Genomic DNA, 13,694 nt, shown 5'->3' on the forward strand with positions numbered 1-13,694 from the left:
TCCTGAACCCGGCCTTTACTGCCTGTCCTGAGGCAATTTCGGTGGGATCAAAGCCTCTCAAATGCATCAGAGTTTACCTTGCTCCCACCCTTGATTCTTCCAGATCTCCCTCAGCCCCAGACCCATCTCCTTTCCCAAGCTTGCTCTTTCTGCTCAAGTGCTGCTCTGGATTGTTCCTTCCATGTGTTACAGGCTGGAAAAGGTGCGAAGGGGAGGGAGATTTCCATGATAAATCCCCACCTAGAGCAGCCGATGGGAAGGAGTGGGGCCTTGCAGATCCCCTGCGGTTTAGGCCCTTTTTAGCTCAGCAGTAAATCAAAAAGCAACTTGTTCACCAGCTACTGCAGGGATTTGCTCAGTATAAGTGCTATATTTTAGGATTTAAGTGCAAAAATGCAGTTGCACCTAAAGTTCAGCTCTAACCTTGTTACTTGTCCTGAATAACTAGCAGAGCTGAGGGGAGTAATATGAGGATTAGTGCAACTATCTGCCTATAGCGGCAGATTCCTCCACTGTGACATAAATGCACTTAACTAATCTAACTTAGTTAGTAACTTCCAATTTAACTAAAATACAGTTCTGACTCATGAGGAATCCTACCTGCATGTATTCCATAGGCCTGGGAACTGCCACAGGGTGCTGTCACAGATGGTTCTGCGCCCCAGACGTAGGGCAGGGAGCATCTCTCAAACAGCATGCGCAGGGGCAGGGGACCGACTGAAGCCAAGTTTCAAGTATGCTTTTATTTTCCCTCATATGTAGTGATACAGCTAATTCACAAAAGAAATTCACACAGTGTGAACTCTCTGTACAGCTGGTACGTGTTATTTACAGTAATCTGTTCTGCCTGCCCCCTTGCTTGCTCCCCGGTTCCCCAAGGCAGTGAGCCACAGCAGCAGCTGTGGTTAATCTTTCTCCTCGTTTTAGCCATTTTCTTCACCAGTGAAGCTTTGCAGTCTGGCTGTAGCTCTTTCTGCAGGTTCTCCTTTACTTGAGCAATCAATCTGGAAAGTTGTTTTGGTGTGAAATCAATGCAGCAATCTTGGCTCCAGTGGGTTTCAGTAATTTAGCCATAATTGTTTACTTTTATTTTCTCAAGTACAGCTACAGACACGTTGCAATTTTGTTTTAAAATCTAAAAATAACTGTTTATTGCACTGGGGCCAGTAACTATTGAAGAGATAAGAATGATCCAGGTCACAGTACTGTGTCTGGGTGCCTGCATTTCCTGCAAGTCAGTGTTGTGTTTCTTTAAAAAAATGCAAAACTGAAAGTCCATCAAATCTTAAAGAAAGAAAGATCAAACTTAAACTAACAATTAAAGAAAGGAAAACTTTGAAGAAGCTGTGATGATTCTGAGCTTCTGGCCTTGTTTTAATGTAATGGTCCACGGAATCAGCAAATGCAAACTTCTCTGGGCTGTAGCCTAGCTGGCTCCGCGCCTTGTCTATTCGAAAGGTGTGACTTATAGAAATGTTCTGTACCTGTGGGGTGAGAGTCAACACACAAAGGTATGAATACATTGGAAACTGGAACAAAACCTGTAAACAGTAGCAAAGACACGGTTACAAAAAATGTAAAATAAATTTTAACTCCCCCCCCCATTATATCAGTGTCCTACTGACATATGTCACATTATTTTTTAATTGTTCACTCAAAATGAGAATCTCAAAAGCCCAAACAAGATGTAACAGCTGCAAAGCAGAATCTTCTAGTCTTGAAAACATTCCCAAAAAATATTCTGCACTCTTGTTTATGTACCTGAGGAGACAAATAAAAGCCATCTCTTAAGTGCCTAAGTATCTTTAGAAATGAGGGCCCACCTTACCAGCCAAAGTCATACAGGATACTTGCCCTTGTAAGGAAGGAGCTGAAGCAGCCTCTCCCACACTGCAAGCTGAAGCTTGAGAAGCTAAGAATCCTAGCAAAGATTATGGTAACAAGCATCATAAATTGCACAAAATGTACCTGATGCATACATTTGCCCTGAAAGCTGGAGGCTGAAGTAGTACTTGGTGGATTTTACTTTCTGCTGACTTAATCATAAATTGTACCTCAGCATTAACATGTATGGATGGAACCTGTGAGAATTAAGGGTAGTTTACAGAGACTTTACCTCATTTCTGGTCAGCAGTGGGGACAGTTCAATAAACGGTTTCAGCATCAGATGGAGATACTCCATTATCATGGCTGCACAACAGAAGATTTGTACTTGAGGTGAGAATAGTACATTGCTACAATGGTATGATTTTGGCATGTCTCACACTGTGTGTGATATCAAGGGATAATCACACGCCTAAGAGCTCAGAGCACCATTACTAATGTCAACAAGTCTACTTGCTCACAAGAGGTTGAATTTAATCTTAGTAGTTCAGCAGCCTGAATTAGGCCACTTGTGTGAAAAGAGTTTGGAGGGTTGGTGACAGATTAGGGAAGAGATCATGAGACTTCAAAAAAGATGTAGAAACAAAATACTCAGGGGTGGGTTCTGTACCCACGCAGCAAAGCAGATACTCTTCAGCCTATTCCATGAAGTCACAGATTTTTATATGTAAATTTTTATATTTATATATTATATTAACTTCACAAAATTACATATCTATTAAGTACTGCATAAAACCTGGTTCTGTGGGACTTAAATAACAGATCATTCTGATTTCAGTGCACTGCATAGAGCTGAACTTTACTCTGAGTGCTGCACGCTAAATGAGCCCACAGCATATTATTTTCATAGAGAACAATGAAAAATGTGGGCAAATAAAAAAACCCCACATTATTCTGCAATTAAGACTGAGGGCAGTGTGTACAGGAAAGAGGAATGCTGATAAAATGTTTTTACCTGATGCATAAACTAAGGAAGTAGGAATACGTAGCCATGGCTTACTGCAACCTAATCTTTCAAACTGAAAGAGATTTTAAAAACAGTGAAAAAATGCAGAAATCTCAAGCAAGTTTTCAAGTTCCAACACAGAAGAAATTTGTGCATTTCAATACAAAAGTATTTACTGATAAAACAGAAAAGAAATCATCATTGCTGTTACTATTTGAGTTTCCATTTTTCAGGGGATTCCAGTTCAATGTCACAAGCAGACACTATGACATTTTCAAGTGGCAGTCTTAAGGAAAAGAAGTTTATAATGTCTATATGTCATGGTGTGCTGAGACCTAATTTAACACTGTGACATACTTATGGTGTAGAGCCCATCGTTAACAATGTAAAGCAATCTTTTTAAAAGAATGTGTATTACAGTTTATAGTTAGGATTTCCATTTTTGTCCACTCAAAATAGCCACTCTTAACAGATGCATATCCCAGAAATGAAGATAAAGACAACTCAGAAGGGGATATGGGTTTAGATGGCCCTTTGGTCTCAGAGAAGAGAGTTGCTTTACTGTAGTAATTTAGGTAGGCTTGGTTACAGGGCTAATCACACTGAACTCCAGGCAGGAACGAAAACCCAGTTCAGAACGGAACTCTTACACCCAGAGCAAACAGACCAAATGTACCATGTGCACAAGAGCTGGAGTTGTATACAAAGAAATCAATGCTTTTGCAGATAAAGGGTATACTGTACGTACAAGTGGAGTTAACCATTCAAAGAGGTTGAATTTTTCACCATCATTAATGAAATACACCTGGCCACTCTGTTCAAGAGGAAGAGAAGAGACGCGTTAGTAAAAGTAATGCTGCTTATGTGTTGACTTTTTTCTTTATCTCATGTCTTATAAATAGATTAAAAATAAACCATCAGTATAAAATATGCATGGATGGATATACAAGCCAGCAAGCTATCTCCATGTGTTTCAAGCAGTCGCACTAATGTGTGCAATGAGGTTGGTGGACAAATGGTTTATGAGCTTAACATGCCCCACTATAAATTATTTATTGCAGATGTATCTGTACAAAACAGCTATACTGACATGAGTTACCTCCTTACCTTTTGCTTTTAGGATTTTAGATAAGGTAGTTATGTCTGCTTTGAAAATCTTTGTAACACACTTTTAAGGACAGTTGTCCTCGTGGACAAACTGTGCTCATGAGGACGAAAACAGTTGCAACGAATTTTGAAATTAATGAACCTAAATGAAAGGTGCTTTTATTGGCACATGGTGTGGAAAAAACTCGATACCCAAGTTCAGACGTGAGTCTGGATCTATATACAGGGGATAAATCTGCCTGAACTTCTCTCCTGGTTTCAGCTAGGGTAAAGTTACTTTTCTTTCTAGTAGCTGGTATAGTGCTGTGGTTTGGATTTTGGATGAGAATACTGTTGGTAACACGCTGAAGTTTTAGTTGTTGCTGGGTAGATGTAGTGCTCACACTAAGGCAAGGACCTTCCTGCTCCCCACACCCTGCCAGATACAGAAGCAACACAGCCAAAAGAGCAGAGCCAGGCTGCCCAAAGGGATATTCCCTACTGGAGAATGGCACTCTCTAGATATCACTGGGGAAGTGAGCTGGGAGGTGGAAGCGTTGCTGCAAAACAGACTGGGCATCAGGGGTCTTTTTTCCTTCTGCACGTGGTGAGCAATTGCATCTGTGCATCACTTGTAGTATTGTTACTGTTATTTCCTTTGTTATCCTTTTAAACTGTCATCTCGGCTCACATTTTCCATTCTCCTTCCCATCCCAGCGTCTGCTGGTGTTTATCAGCTGGGGTTATCAGTGCTTACTCATCAGCTGGACAACTTCCAGCTTCACTTCCGACACAGCAAACGTTCCTTTGCAAATATTATATTACAAAAAATGGAGAGATGGAGAAGTTCTTACAGATCTGAATACTCCAAGCCTTAACACGCTGCACAGCCCGTGCTGCCAGGTCCCCCACTGTTCATAGCACATGTGTCAACTAAAACTAAGCTACAGGACCCAACACGACCTTTAATTACAGCGACTACAGGAGTTACTCTAGTACAGGATACAGTGGCAGGATCCACTTTCAAATGAAAACTGTGGTGCTTTCATCATTGCTTACTTACAGCTATGTAGTTCTTCTCAGGGGTGAGAGCCTCAGCAGCTAGAATTTGAGCTTGTACGAGATTCTCTGCGTGCACCCAGTTCATTGTCGCAGAAGGATCCCCAAACTTGAAGCTAAGTAGCCCCCTCTCAATATTCTTCTGTAGACATAAAGAAACGTGAAACCGAAGCGAAAGGGGTTTTAAAATGAGGCATGGTGCACTTCTGTATCCAGCTCAATGTAGATTGTCTTTTTAAAAAATAATTAACTAATTAGAATTGAGAGAAATACAGAGAGCTCTAAAATTGCCATGCATGAGGAAGGAGTAAAGAACGTATTGAACAGGATATATCCTACATTTGCAAAGAATACAAATCTGTTCTAAGGATAAGTATAAGGTACAGAACGTAAATTGTATGGAAAGGTAAGATACAGAATGGCCAAAAATATTCCCAAAATTGGATCAAATTTACAGACAGCTTTGGCTGGGAAGAAATGGAAGGTAACGCTAGGTGTCAAATATTTCACTTAACAGGTGCATTTTAGCAACTGCAAAATGTAACAGATACATAATGCCTTAAAATGGGCTCCTAATAAATAAGGTTAAAATCTTAAATAGATTAAAATTTTCTCAGAGGCTAAAAATATCTCAGGTTTAACTGAAATGACATTTGCCATTCTTAAAAATGATTTCACTTATAAGATGCTAAGGTCTATTTTGTCTGACTTCAGATAATTCCCCAATTCAGCCACAAAACCAACATTCTGTGGCTAGCTTGATTCTGTTCTTTCCTCAAGGCTGTGTGTAACATTATGGTGCCCTGATGCTTTTAAAATACATATAATTCTACAAGGATCGTATTCTAAACACTGTTCTAGTCCCACAATCTAAAAGACAGCAAGTGAAAAAGAGTAAAACATGAGCACCTCAGCTACCTGCCTGTGGAGAGATCTGGTGCAGAGCTGGCTATTAGAGAAGGGACACAGCTGCACAGACCTGCTCGAGATGGCATAAGTGGGGTAAAGGTTGGTTCAAAGTCAGTGTGCCCTTGGGGCCAGCTGAAGCCAGTTACTGTTGTCTTAGAAGGATGTGCTTACCATAACAATGTGCAACAGAATGTAAGCTAATGTGCAACAGAATGTAAGCAAAGGCAGAACTGCAACTTATCAGCTGGACCAATGATGAGCTCGGCTTTTGCAATATGCAATGAGCTAATTAACTAGCATACTTAAGCCATGCTTGTGTGAATAAAGTTTGAGACGGGCACACGAACCATATGGTGACCGCGTCTTCCTTCTCCGACACCTGCCCTTTAGTCACCTATTGCACCAAAAGATGCTTCTGACTTAACTTCTTTCCTTGGGAGTGAAAGTTGTTAATAGTTGAGACTGGAAATCAGATATTTTGCTGTATCTCTTTTCATTAATATTTTTCACCATTTGGTGCACATGGCATGCAAACAGGCATTTGAAATATCAAAGATTGGCCTGAGTCTTATACTAAGCATTAAGTTATAATGCTGGATTTTAAAAAAAGTTTAATGCTTGTATTTTTTTTTTTAAAAAAGGGGCTTTTTGAATGTACCATACATTCTTTACAGGTAACCGAATTGTTAAAATTGCTGCTCAATAAGAAGCTCAATCACTTTGATCTGAGGGTATAGAATCACGATCATATATATGTAGTGTAGTATAGGAATTGATCTGAGGGTACAGGAATCTTTAACGTCATGATACACCCCATTGTGGTTCTACTAATTAGCTTAGGGATTGTAGTAATATTAACCATTATGTTGTACCTATGGCTTTGGAGAATGTCTAAAAGGATAACTATTATGTACGATGCCTTATATCATTCAGGAAAGCTGTTTAAGTAAAAGAATTTACTTAGTGTAATAGAAAGGGGGGAATTGATCTGAGGGTATAGAATCACGATTATATATGTAGTGTGTAGTATAATTATGAAGAGCAACTCTGGCTCAGCTAGATAATTATGTGGAATGGCTTGTGAAGAAGAAGGGGAGTCTTTTTGTTTTTCCTTAGCAAAGGGATTATTTCTGAAGGCCTTGTACTATCTTCAGGAGAAGATAAAAGAGTGAGAACTCTAAGATGGAATAATGTCCATCCCGTTACCTCCTTATTAAAGAAAACAGGTGGCTGATAAAGGATGGGAATTGTGTTCGTTACTGGAGGAAAGCGGATAGTTAACAAGGCCATAAATTAGTTCAGACTGATAAGAACACTGCAAGCTTGCAAGATCAGCACATTCCAGGCGAGAGGTGAAAAGTGCATCATGAGGAGGACTCGGGGCCTTCCTCCCAAGGACCACCAAAGACCCTTGCCCACAATTTTTGGAAGAAACTGCGCAATCGCAAAGGACTGATAAGCTAATTAGCATAAGAAGCGAGAGTAGGCAGGTTTAGGTAACGAATATGTATGGGCGTTAATTGAATATTCATTGTTTCATTGTATAAATATGGGACGGTTTTGTTACTCTAGGTGTGCACGTCTGTGGTGGAGCGATCCCCCGTGCATCTGTGCGCAATAAACATACCTACTTTATAACTTTCGAGTTATAGAGTCTATTTCCGTACGTCAACTTTATAACACAAGTGCTGTTGTATTTCATAGAAAATCCTGCTGATGAAGAAAATCAAAATACATACTGCTAGCCTTGGCAAGTGTCTTTGCTCCTCTGGTCCATAGATTCCTGGTGGGCGAAGGACACACGTATAGAGTATTCCACCTCCTACAAGAATTGACAAGACCATTCTTAACCAACTTTCACGTGGCTATGGTCTATCTTTCTTTGTATGAACCAAATACTGTGGCAGCAGAACTTACTCTGAAATAAATTACTTCACCAGCTTAAAAATGTGAAATTAGCTGGATATGGAGTTGGCAGAATCACAAACTGCAAAAACAGCAAGACAAGATTCAGAGAAGTCCTGCCAGCGTAGTCAGATTCCTAGAAATCACCAAACCCTCTTCCTAACCAGTCCTTTGTCTCTGTGCTAGAGCAGTGGGTGAGTGTGCCAACTGTGGTGAGGAGTTCGCTGAAGTGAGCAAGAATTGGTAGGAAGGTGGAATGAAACCAACTGATGTCACACAAAACTACTGCTGGGAAACAGACTAACCAGCAGTACAAGCCAGAGCTGTAGGCAGCAGGCACAGCTAATTACCACTTGAGCCAGAACTGCTGTAGAAGCTCTTGATAACTTCGGTGGGGCCAAGGAAGGACCATCATAAAAATCCAATCACTTCCCCAGTAGGGTTTGGTTTGATATCTGCTAATAGCTTTTCTTAATAGTGCTCAGCCACATGCAAAACAGTCCTGCTGTGGCACAGGGCGTTTGGAACAGTGACTGGTTCTAATTTCACTGACAAATGCAGAGCTGCGTATTGGTCCTAAAACTAAGAGGTCTTTGATGTGAAGAGCTGCTGACTAAAGAGGAAATAAGTCAAAAAAAAATCTTTATTTCTTAAACAAAATCATTCTATAGGGATGGAATAGCCATCAGTGCCTCTATCTCTCTTTATAGCTGTGCAAGTATCAAGTGAAGAGAGTCTTTTCTGCAAGTTGGCTGCAGCTAAATTTAGCTCGGTGTCACTTGGTCACACAGAGTCGTGTTGCACTTTACATTAATTTGTTTTGCACTGGCAGTTACAGTATCTCACAGGTGAGCTTAAGTATTCAGGTGTGTGCCTGGCTTCCTCAGTGTGGAAAACTTTGGGAAGCACTAATAAATAATTCCAGGCTCTGGTATCAGGTGGCTTCTTCAGATTTTAATATATAACTGGGGTGGTGGTGGTGTGTAACAATTTAATCAGCATTCATGTTTTACTTATGGTGCATAATATGGTGACATTAAACACTTGGTTTTGTTTAATTTATAGCTATCTTCATCCTTTCAATTAACATAGTGAGCTCACTGCTACCATCCTAACACCTTTTATTGACACTGTGGGAGCAAAACCAATTACAAATATTGTAAAGTTAAAATCTTTTCATTTGTGAAAGAGGCCAATAACTTGAGTTCCTAATTGCTGGAAAGTCTGGTCTGCTGAAGAACTGATAGAGGACACGGGATGTTAGTGAGGAACAAGAAGAGGAGTAGTAAATTCCACTACAAACTCATGCTAAGACAAAAGTACCTGCTAGTGGACTTCCATTAGCTGCTAGTACCATTTGTTCTGCAATTGATTTGGTTCTGGAATAATGATCAACATGCTACAGAGAAAAAGCAAATACATTTTTATCTCTTCTTGAAATGACAAAGCAGAGGGACATCTCTTCTCCACTTGTTTTTACTTGCCAGATGGCAACAAATACCTCAAAATACAGACGTTCTAGGGTATTAGTTTGGGATAAAACACGTGCATATTGTAAGGTAAGCGAGTTTTTTTGTTTATGCAAATCCAGTTAATTAATTTCAGCTCATTTGAGAAGCAATAAATATATGTATGCATTGAATGCTGCCAAGAATGTAACTGATCACTGCTTTGTAATCTGGATTTCTTTTTCAGGTAATGGAAAAGTCAAAAGCCAAGTTGTGAAGACATTACGATTGGTGTGAATTATCCTGTTTATTTTCTTGCAGCATTGTCCCAGAGAAAACATCATTTGATATATTTTTCAAAATATTACTGGTTATTTTCTCTATCCATCTCTACTTTTTTGAAGCACTGTAAAGTACTTGATGGAGAAAGGAGAGACACAAAAGCCCACTGTGTATGCAAAGCACCCAGAAGGGCTTTCTCCTTTTTAATTAAATGCAATTAAAAAATACAAACAGTCTGCTTGACCATATCAGCTCTGTCTGCATTGAATATATGGCATCTACAATAAGGGAGTAACCAACAAGTCATATGAATAATGGGTAAGGGGTACCCAGCCATAGAACACAATCCCTGTGTCCAGGTGGAATTTCAGTAATGCTAATAGGACACTGTATGAGTTATTTGCCAAAATCAAGACCTTGGTGGGAAACAAACATATACAGCAATGTACCTAAACCCAATGTGTTGAGGTTGTGAATGGCATCTATAAAGAGTGTAAAGAGTTTTCTTCTTTCGTGGCAGAAAAAGGGCCATGAAAACTCCAGGCTTTTTGAGAAACGAGAAGGTAAAGAAAGAGGAAAAACATGAAAATATAATACATCCAAAATACCTTTTCTATAGGAAAATATGGCACAGTTTCCTCATCACCATCTTCAATAGGAAGCCCTCCAAACACCACATTTACTGTACTGGTGTATATCAGTCTCGTGATGTTCCTTTGTTTGCAGGCTGCAGCGATGTATAAAGTGAATTAATTTAGTGGAAAATGAAAGATTATGGTAAAATTCTGTATGAGCTTTTCCTGAGAATCCATTAAAACTTAAAAGAGCTGATTAATCCTTCAATTTAGTGACAGGGCAATTTAAAACACAAAGTGGACTTGAAGGGAAGAGATCTGCTTAGAGCCAAGTGTTTTGTCACTTGGCACATCCTCACTGGGATGCTGTAAGCTCACCCCATGCCTCTGCTGGCTGTCATACACACCCCACAGAACTGAGCATGAAAAGACCCAGTGACATGTTTCCTCATCTTCTGCCAAAAATGTAAAGTATTTGGCAAAAAAAATGTGCCAAAAAGGCCAAGTGGCTTTTCCTAGTGGCACAGTACGTTGGTATGCTGTGCTAACACCCACTGGCAAGGTGAGATACCTACCATCAATGATGAATCTTGTTCCATCAATGTTCACAGTTTCAATTTCTTCTCTATGCAACTAGGAAAATAAAGAAATTGTGCAATGTTTTTATAAGAATACATTTAAAATTCCTTAGGGAGCTGTTATAAATGTCCCCAAATAAAGATAATGAGTTTAGATTATAAAAAAAGCTCATTTAGACTGCTGGTTTTGGACTTAGAAGTCAGTTCATCATTTTTAAACTATGCCTGAATTTTTCTTGTATTTTTACAGACCAGTCTGCTTGAAGCAAAGAGAACTGCAGTGCCTCTGAACACACACTTCTAGTTATTGGAAGCAATGTGTTAAATACCCATGTTTCAGTAGCACTTGAGTGACTAATTACAGTCCCAAGTGTGCAGTGTTCAACTACAAACATCTCTGAAGGAGCTATTCTATCCAGCTGAGGTAATTGAGTAAAAGGAACTTCAGTAGAAGGTGTGTTTGTAACTAATCATAAAACTTGTGGCTCAGAGTCCTATAAGTACATCCTTACTGCAAACAATTAAGACTTGAAATACATCTGTTACAGTTTAGTTACATGAAATAATTTATAATTTAGTTCTGGTTTTATTCCTCCCACCCAAACACTCTCCAAGGCTGCTGGTAGAACCTCTAACAGGGAGGGAATTGTTTCACAACTAGGAAAAGAGTACTGTAAGCTGTTTGCACAGAGCAGGTAACCAAAACAGCCTGGATTCAGGCTCTCAGGATAATCTGAAGAGGTAAAATCTGACACGCAGTGTTGCAGCATCGAATCTCTCATCCTCAGGGTGGGCAGAAACACAGAAAAAACCCCAAAACTCTTTGGACTCACTTGCTCTCTTCCTGACATTCCATAGGAGGCTACATGAAACACACAGTCAGCACCTTCACAGGCTGCAAACACAGCATCATAATCCCTGACATCCGCCTGTAATACATGAGAAAAGGTGTTTGGACTTGGGATCTGATGTAGTGGGTCAGCACTTCTCATGTAGTGGGCTCACATCAAGGGTCTGCGTGTATATAATTGTACTTACATATGTCCTGGGCTTAAAACCAGGCCCTTTCTAGTACTCACTGATAATCCAACTGTCTTCCAGAGAACCCAGAGGCCTTTAAAACCATTGTTGAAGCCTCACAACACCCCTGTGTTCATTCTGCAGGTGACTACACTAAGGCACAGACAGAGGCAGTGCCTGTGTCCTGAGGAGTACTGAAGAGCCAGGAGGTGGAGCGGGCAAGGCTGCACTATGCACTACAGGTATCCCTGTTGGCCTTGTATAAAAATATAGACTGACATCAGCTGACAGAAAACCAGTGGGATATTCACAGAGCTAAGGTGGTGATTGACCTGTATGATTGTTTGCCATTAGGCACTTGAATTCTGTGAGAGCCAGTGAGGCAGCATGGAAAAGGCAAATGAACTCAGTGTGACTTTTGTGAAAATAGAATTCACCGTACCTGGATACACACTGCTCCATTGGGAATTTCCCAGATAGGCTTGTGTATGTCATACAGAACCACTGAAGCTCCTGCATTGGCAAGAGCACATCCCAGCTTGTATCCAAAATAGCCTCCTCCTCCTGTCACCACAGCTTTCATCTGGTTTTCATCCTGTGCCCCAGCATTTCCGTGCAGCCCAGAGTTAGAGGTTTGGTGCCAGGGTGCTGCCACCCCGCTCAGGGTAAGTTTTCTCTCAGTGAAATACTCTCTTCTATTACCAGACACATGTAACAATTTCTCCTCCATGTTGACAGTTGCTCCATAGTGCTCCTGGATGCAGACGGTTCCAGTGAGTGTCATGTTAACAACCTCTATTCACAGCAGCAAAGTGCAACTTTAATGCAACCTAAGAAAGACAAATGCAAACAGGAGCTACAGAATTTCCAGATTTAGGGGTTCATTTTCAAAGACCCACCTAAATTTTTCCTGTTTAAGACTTTGATTAATGGTAATTTTTCACGTTTTGCAAATATTTCAAATGTCTATATATTATGGTAAAGACAGCACCCTGGAAACACACAACAATGGTTGCATGTTTTGGAATTAAAATTTAGTTGCAAATAGTATCCAGAATAATAAAAGAAAAACTAAAAAAAACCCAAAACACCCGTATAATTTTAAAATCCCTAGTGCAGAGAATGTGACTTCACATGCTTTCCACAGATGGGTCAGAATTAGAGCCGTGGGACAGACTGGAAGTCTTTATTAGCAGAAGAGAAGCCATTGCCTGTGTGAAATGCATCACCTTGTCCTGGCTCAGTTGGCTCAGCAGCTCAGATATGGCCTTCAGGGGTCAGACATGATACAGGGCCAGACCTGAATTTGGCATCTTGAACTGTCAGGAAAGCTCTAAAGACCAATAAATTGCATTTAAGTATTTGTGCTTCAGAAACGAGCAGGCAGAGCCAGGCAGCATGGCACCAACCAGAGCACAGCTGCGCCTAGAGCAACGGGAAGAGAGGAACGCCTGATCCTCAGGGAGGAACTCTCTATCTTTACCAGGTGGATCAGAGAACAAGGGTAGCAACCCCCCCTTTCCAGGGGAACCAGAACAGAATAATCCCTGCCGAGGAGCACACTAAGGAGAAGGTACAGACAAATCCTTTGTCTCTGAAGCGCGGAGGTTCTTGCCATCCACACACCGGCCACAGGCCCGTCAGGGTCAGGGCATTTGGGGGCTGTACCACGCAGTTACCCCTCCGTTACCCCTCGGCTACCCCCGCCCCGTCCCTGCGCCTCAATTAAAGATTAAAAGTCACCCGAGCTCCCGCAGCTCTTCCCGCGTCTCACTTGCAGATTTGCCCGGGCAGGCCTCTGCCAGGGGAACGCGGGGCCAGGGCACCCACCCTGTGCTGCGGGCTGCGTCCCCGGAGCCGGCCCGACCGGTACCGCGGCGGGGAGCGGCCGTTGGGGCTGTTGCGGCCCCCACACTCCCCCATCACCCCGCCGGGGCCGTTGGGCGCCGCTCGGCGGGTGCCTTTGGGGTGCGGGAACCGGCACCGGGACATCCCGCCGCGC

The 13,694-nt window shown here is 41.4% G+C and overlaps 1 protein-coding gene across 1 annotated transcript; it reads right to left on the reverse strand.

The window, feature by feature from the left end:
* Positions 1-1,235: 1,235 nt before the first annotated feature.
* On the reverse strand, positions 1,236-12,476 carry SDR42E2 (short chain dehydrogenase/reductase family 42E, member 2; the record flags this gene model as incomplete). Its single annotated transcript, XM_084270859.1, has 11 exons — positions 1,236-1,484; positions 2,117-2,190; positions 2,840-2,903; positions 3,579-3,644; positions 4,980-5,117; positions 7,624-7,706; positions 9,113-9,188; positions 10,128-10,246; positions 10,670-10,727; positions 11,506-11,601; positions 12,135-12,476. 11 exons carry the CDS (start codon positions 12,474-12,476, stop codon positions 1,236-1,238), a joined length of 1,365 nt encoding a protein of 454 aa, XP_084126985.1.
* Between the last annotated feature and the right edge of the window lie 1,218 nt (positions 12,477-13,694).

Source organism: Gallinula chloropus (assembly GCF_964237585.1).
Source record: "Gallinula chloropus genome assembly, chromosome: 15".
Classification (NCBI taxonomy): Eukaryota; Metazoa; Chordata; class Aves; order Gruiformes; family Rallidae; genus Gallinula; species Gallinula chloropus.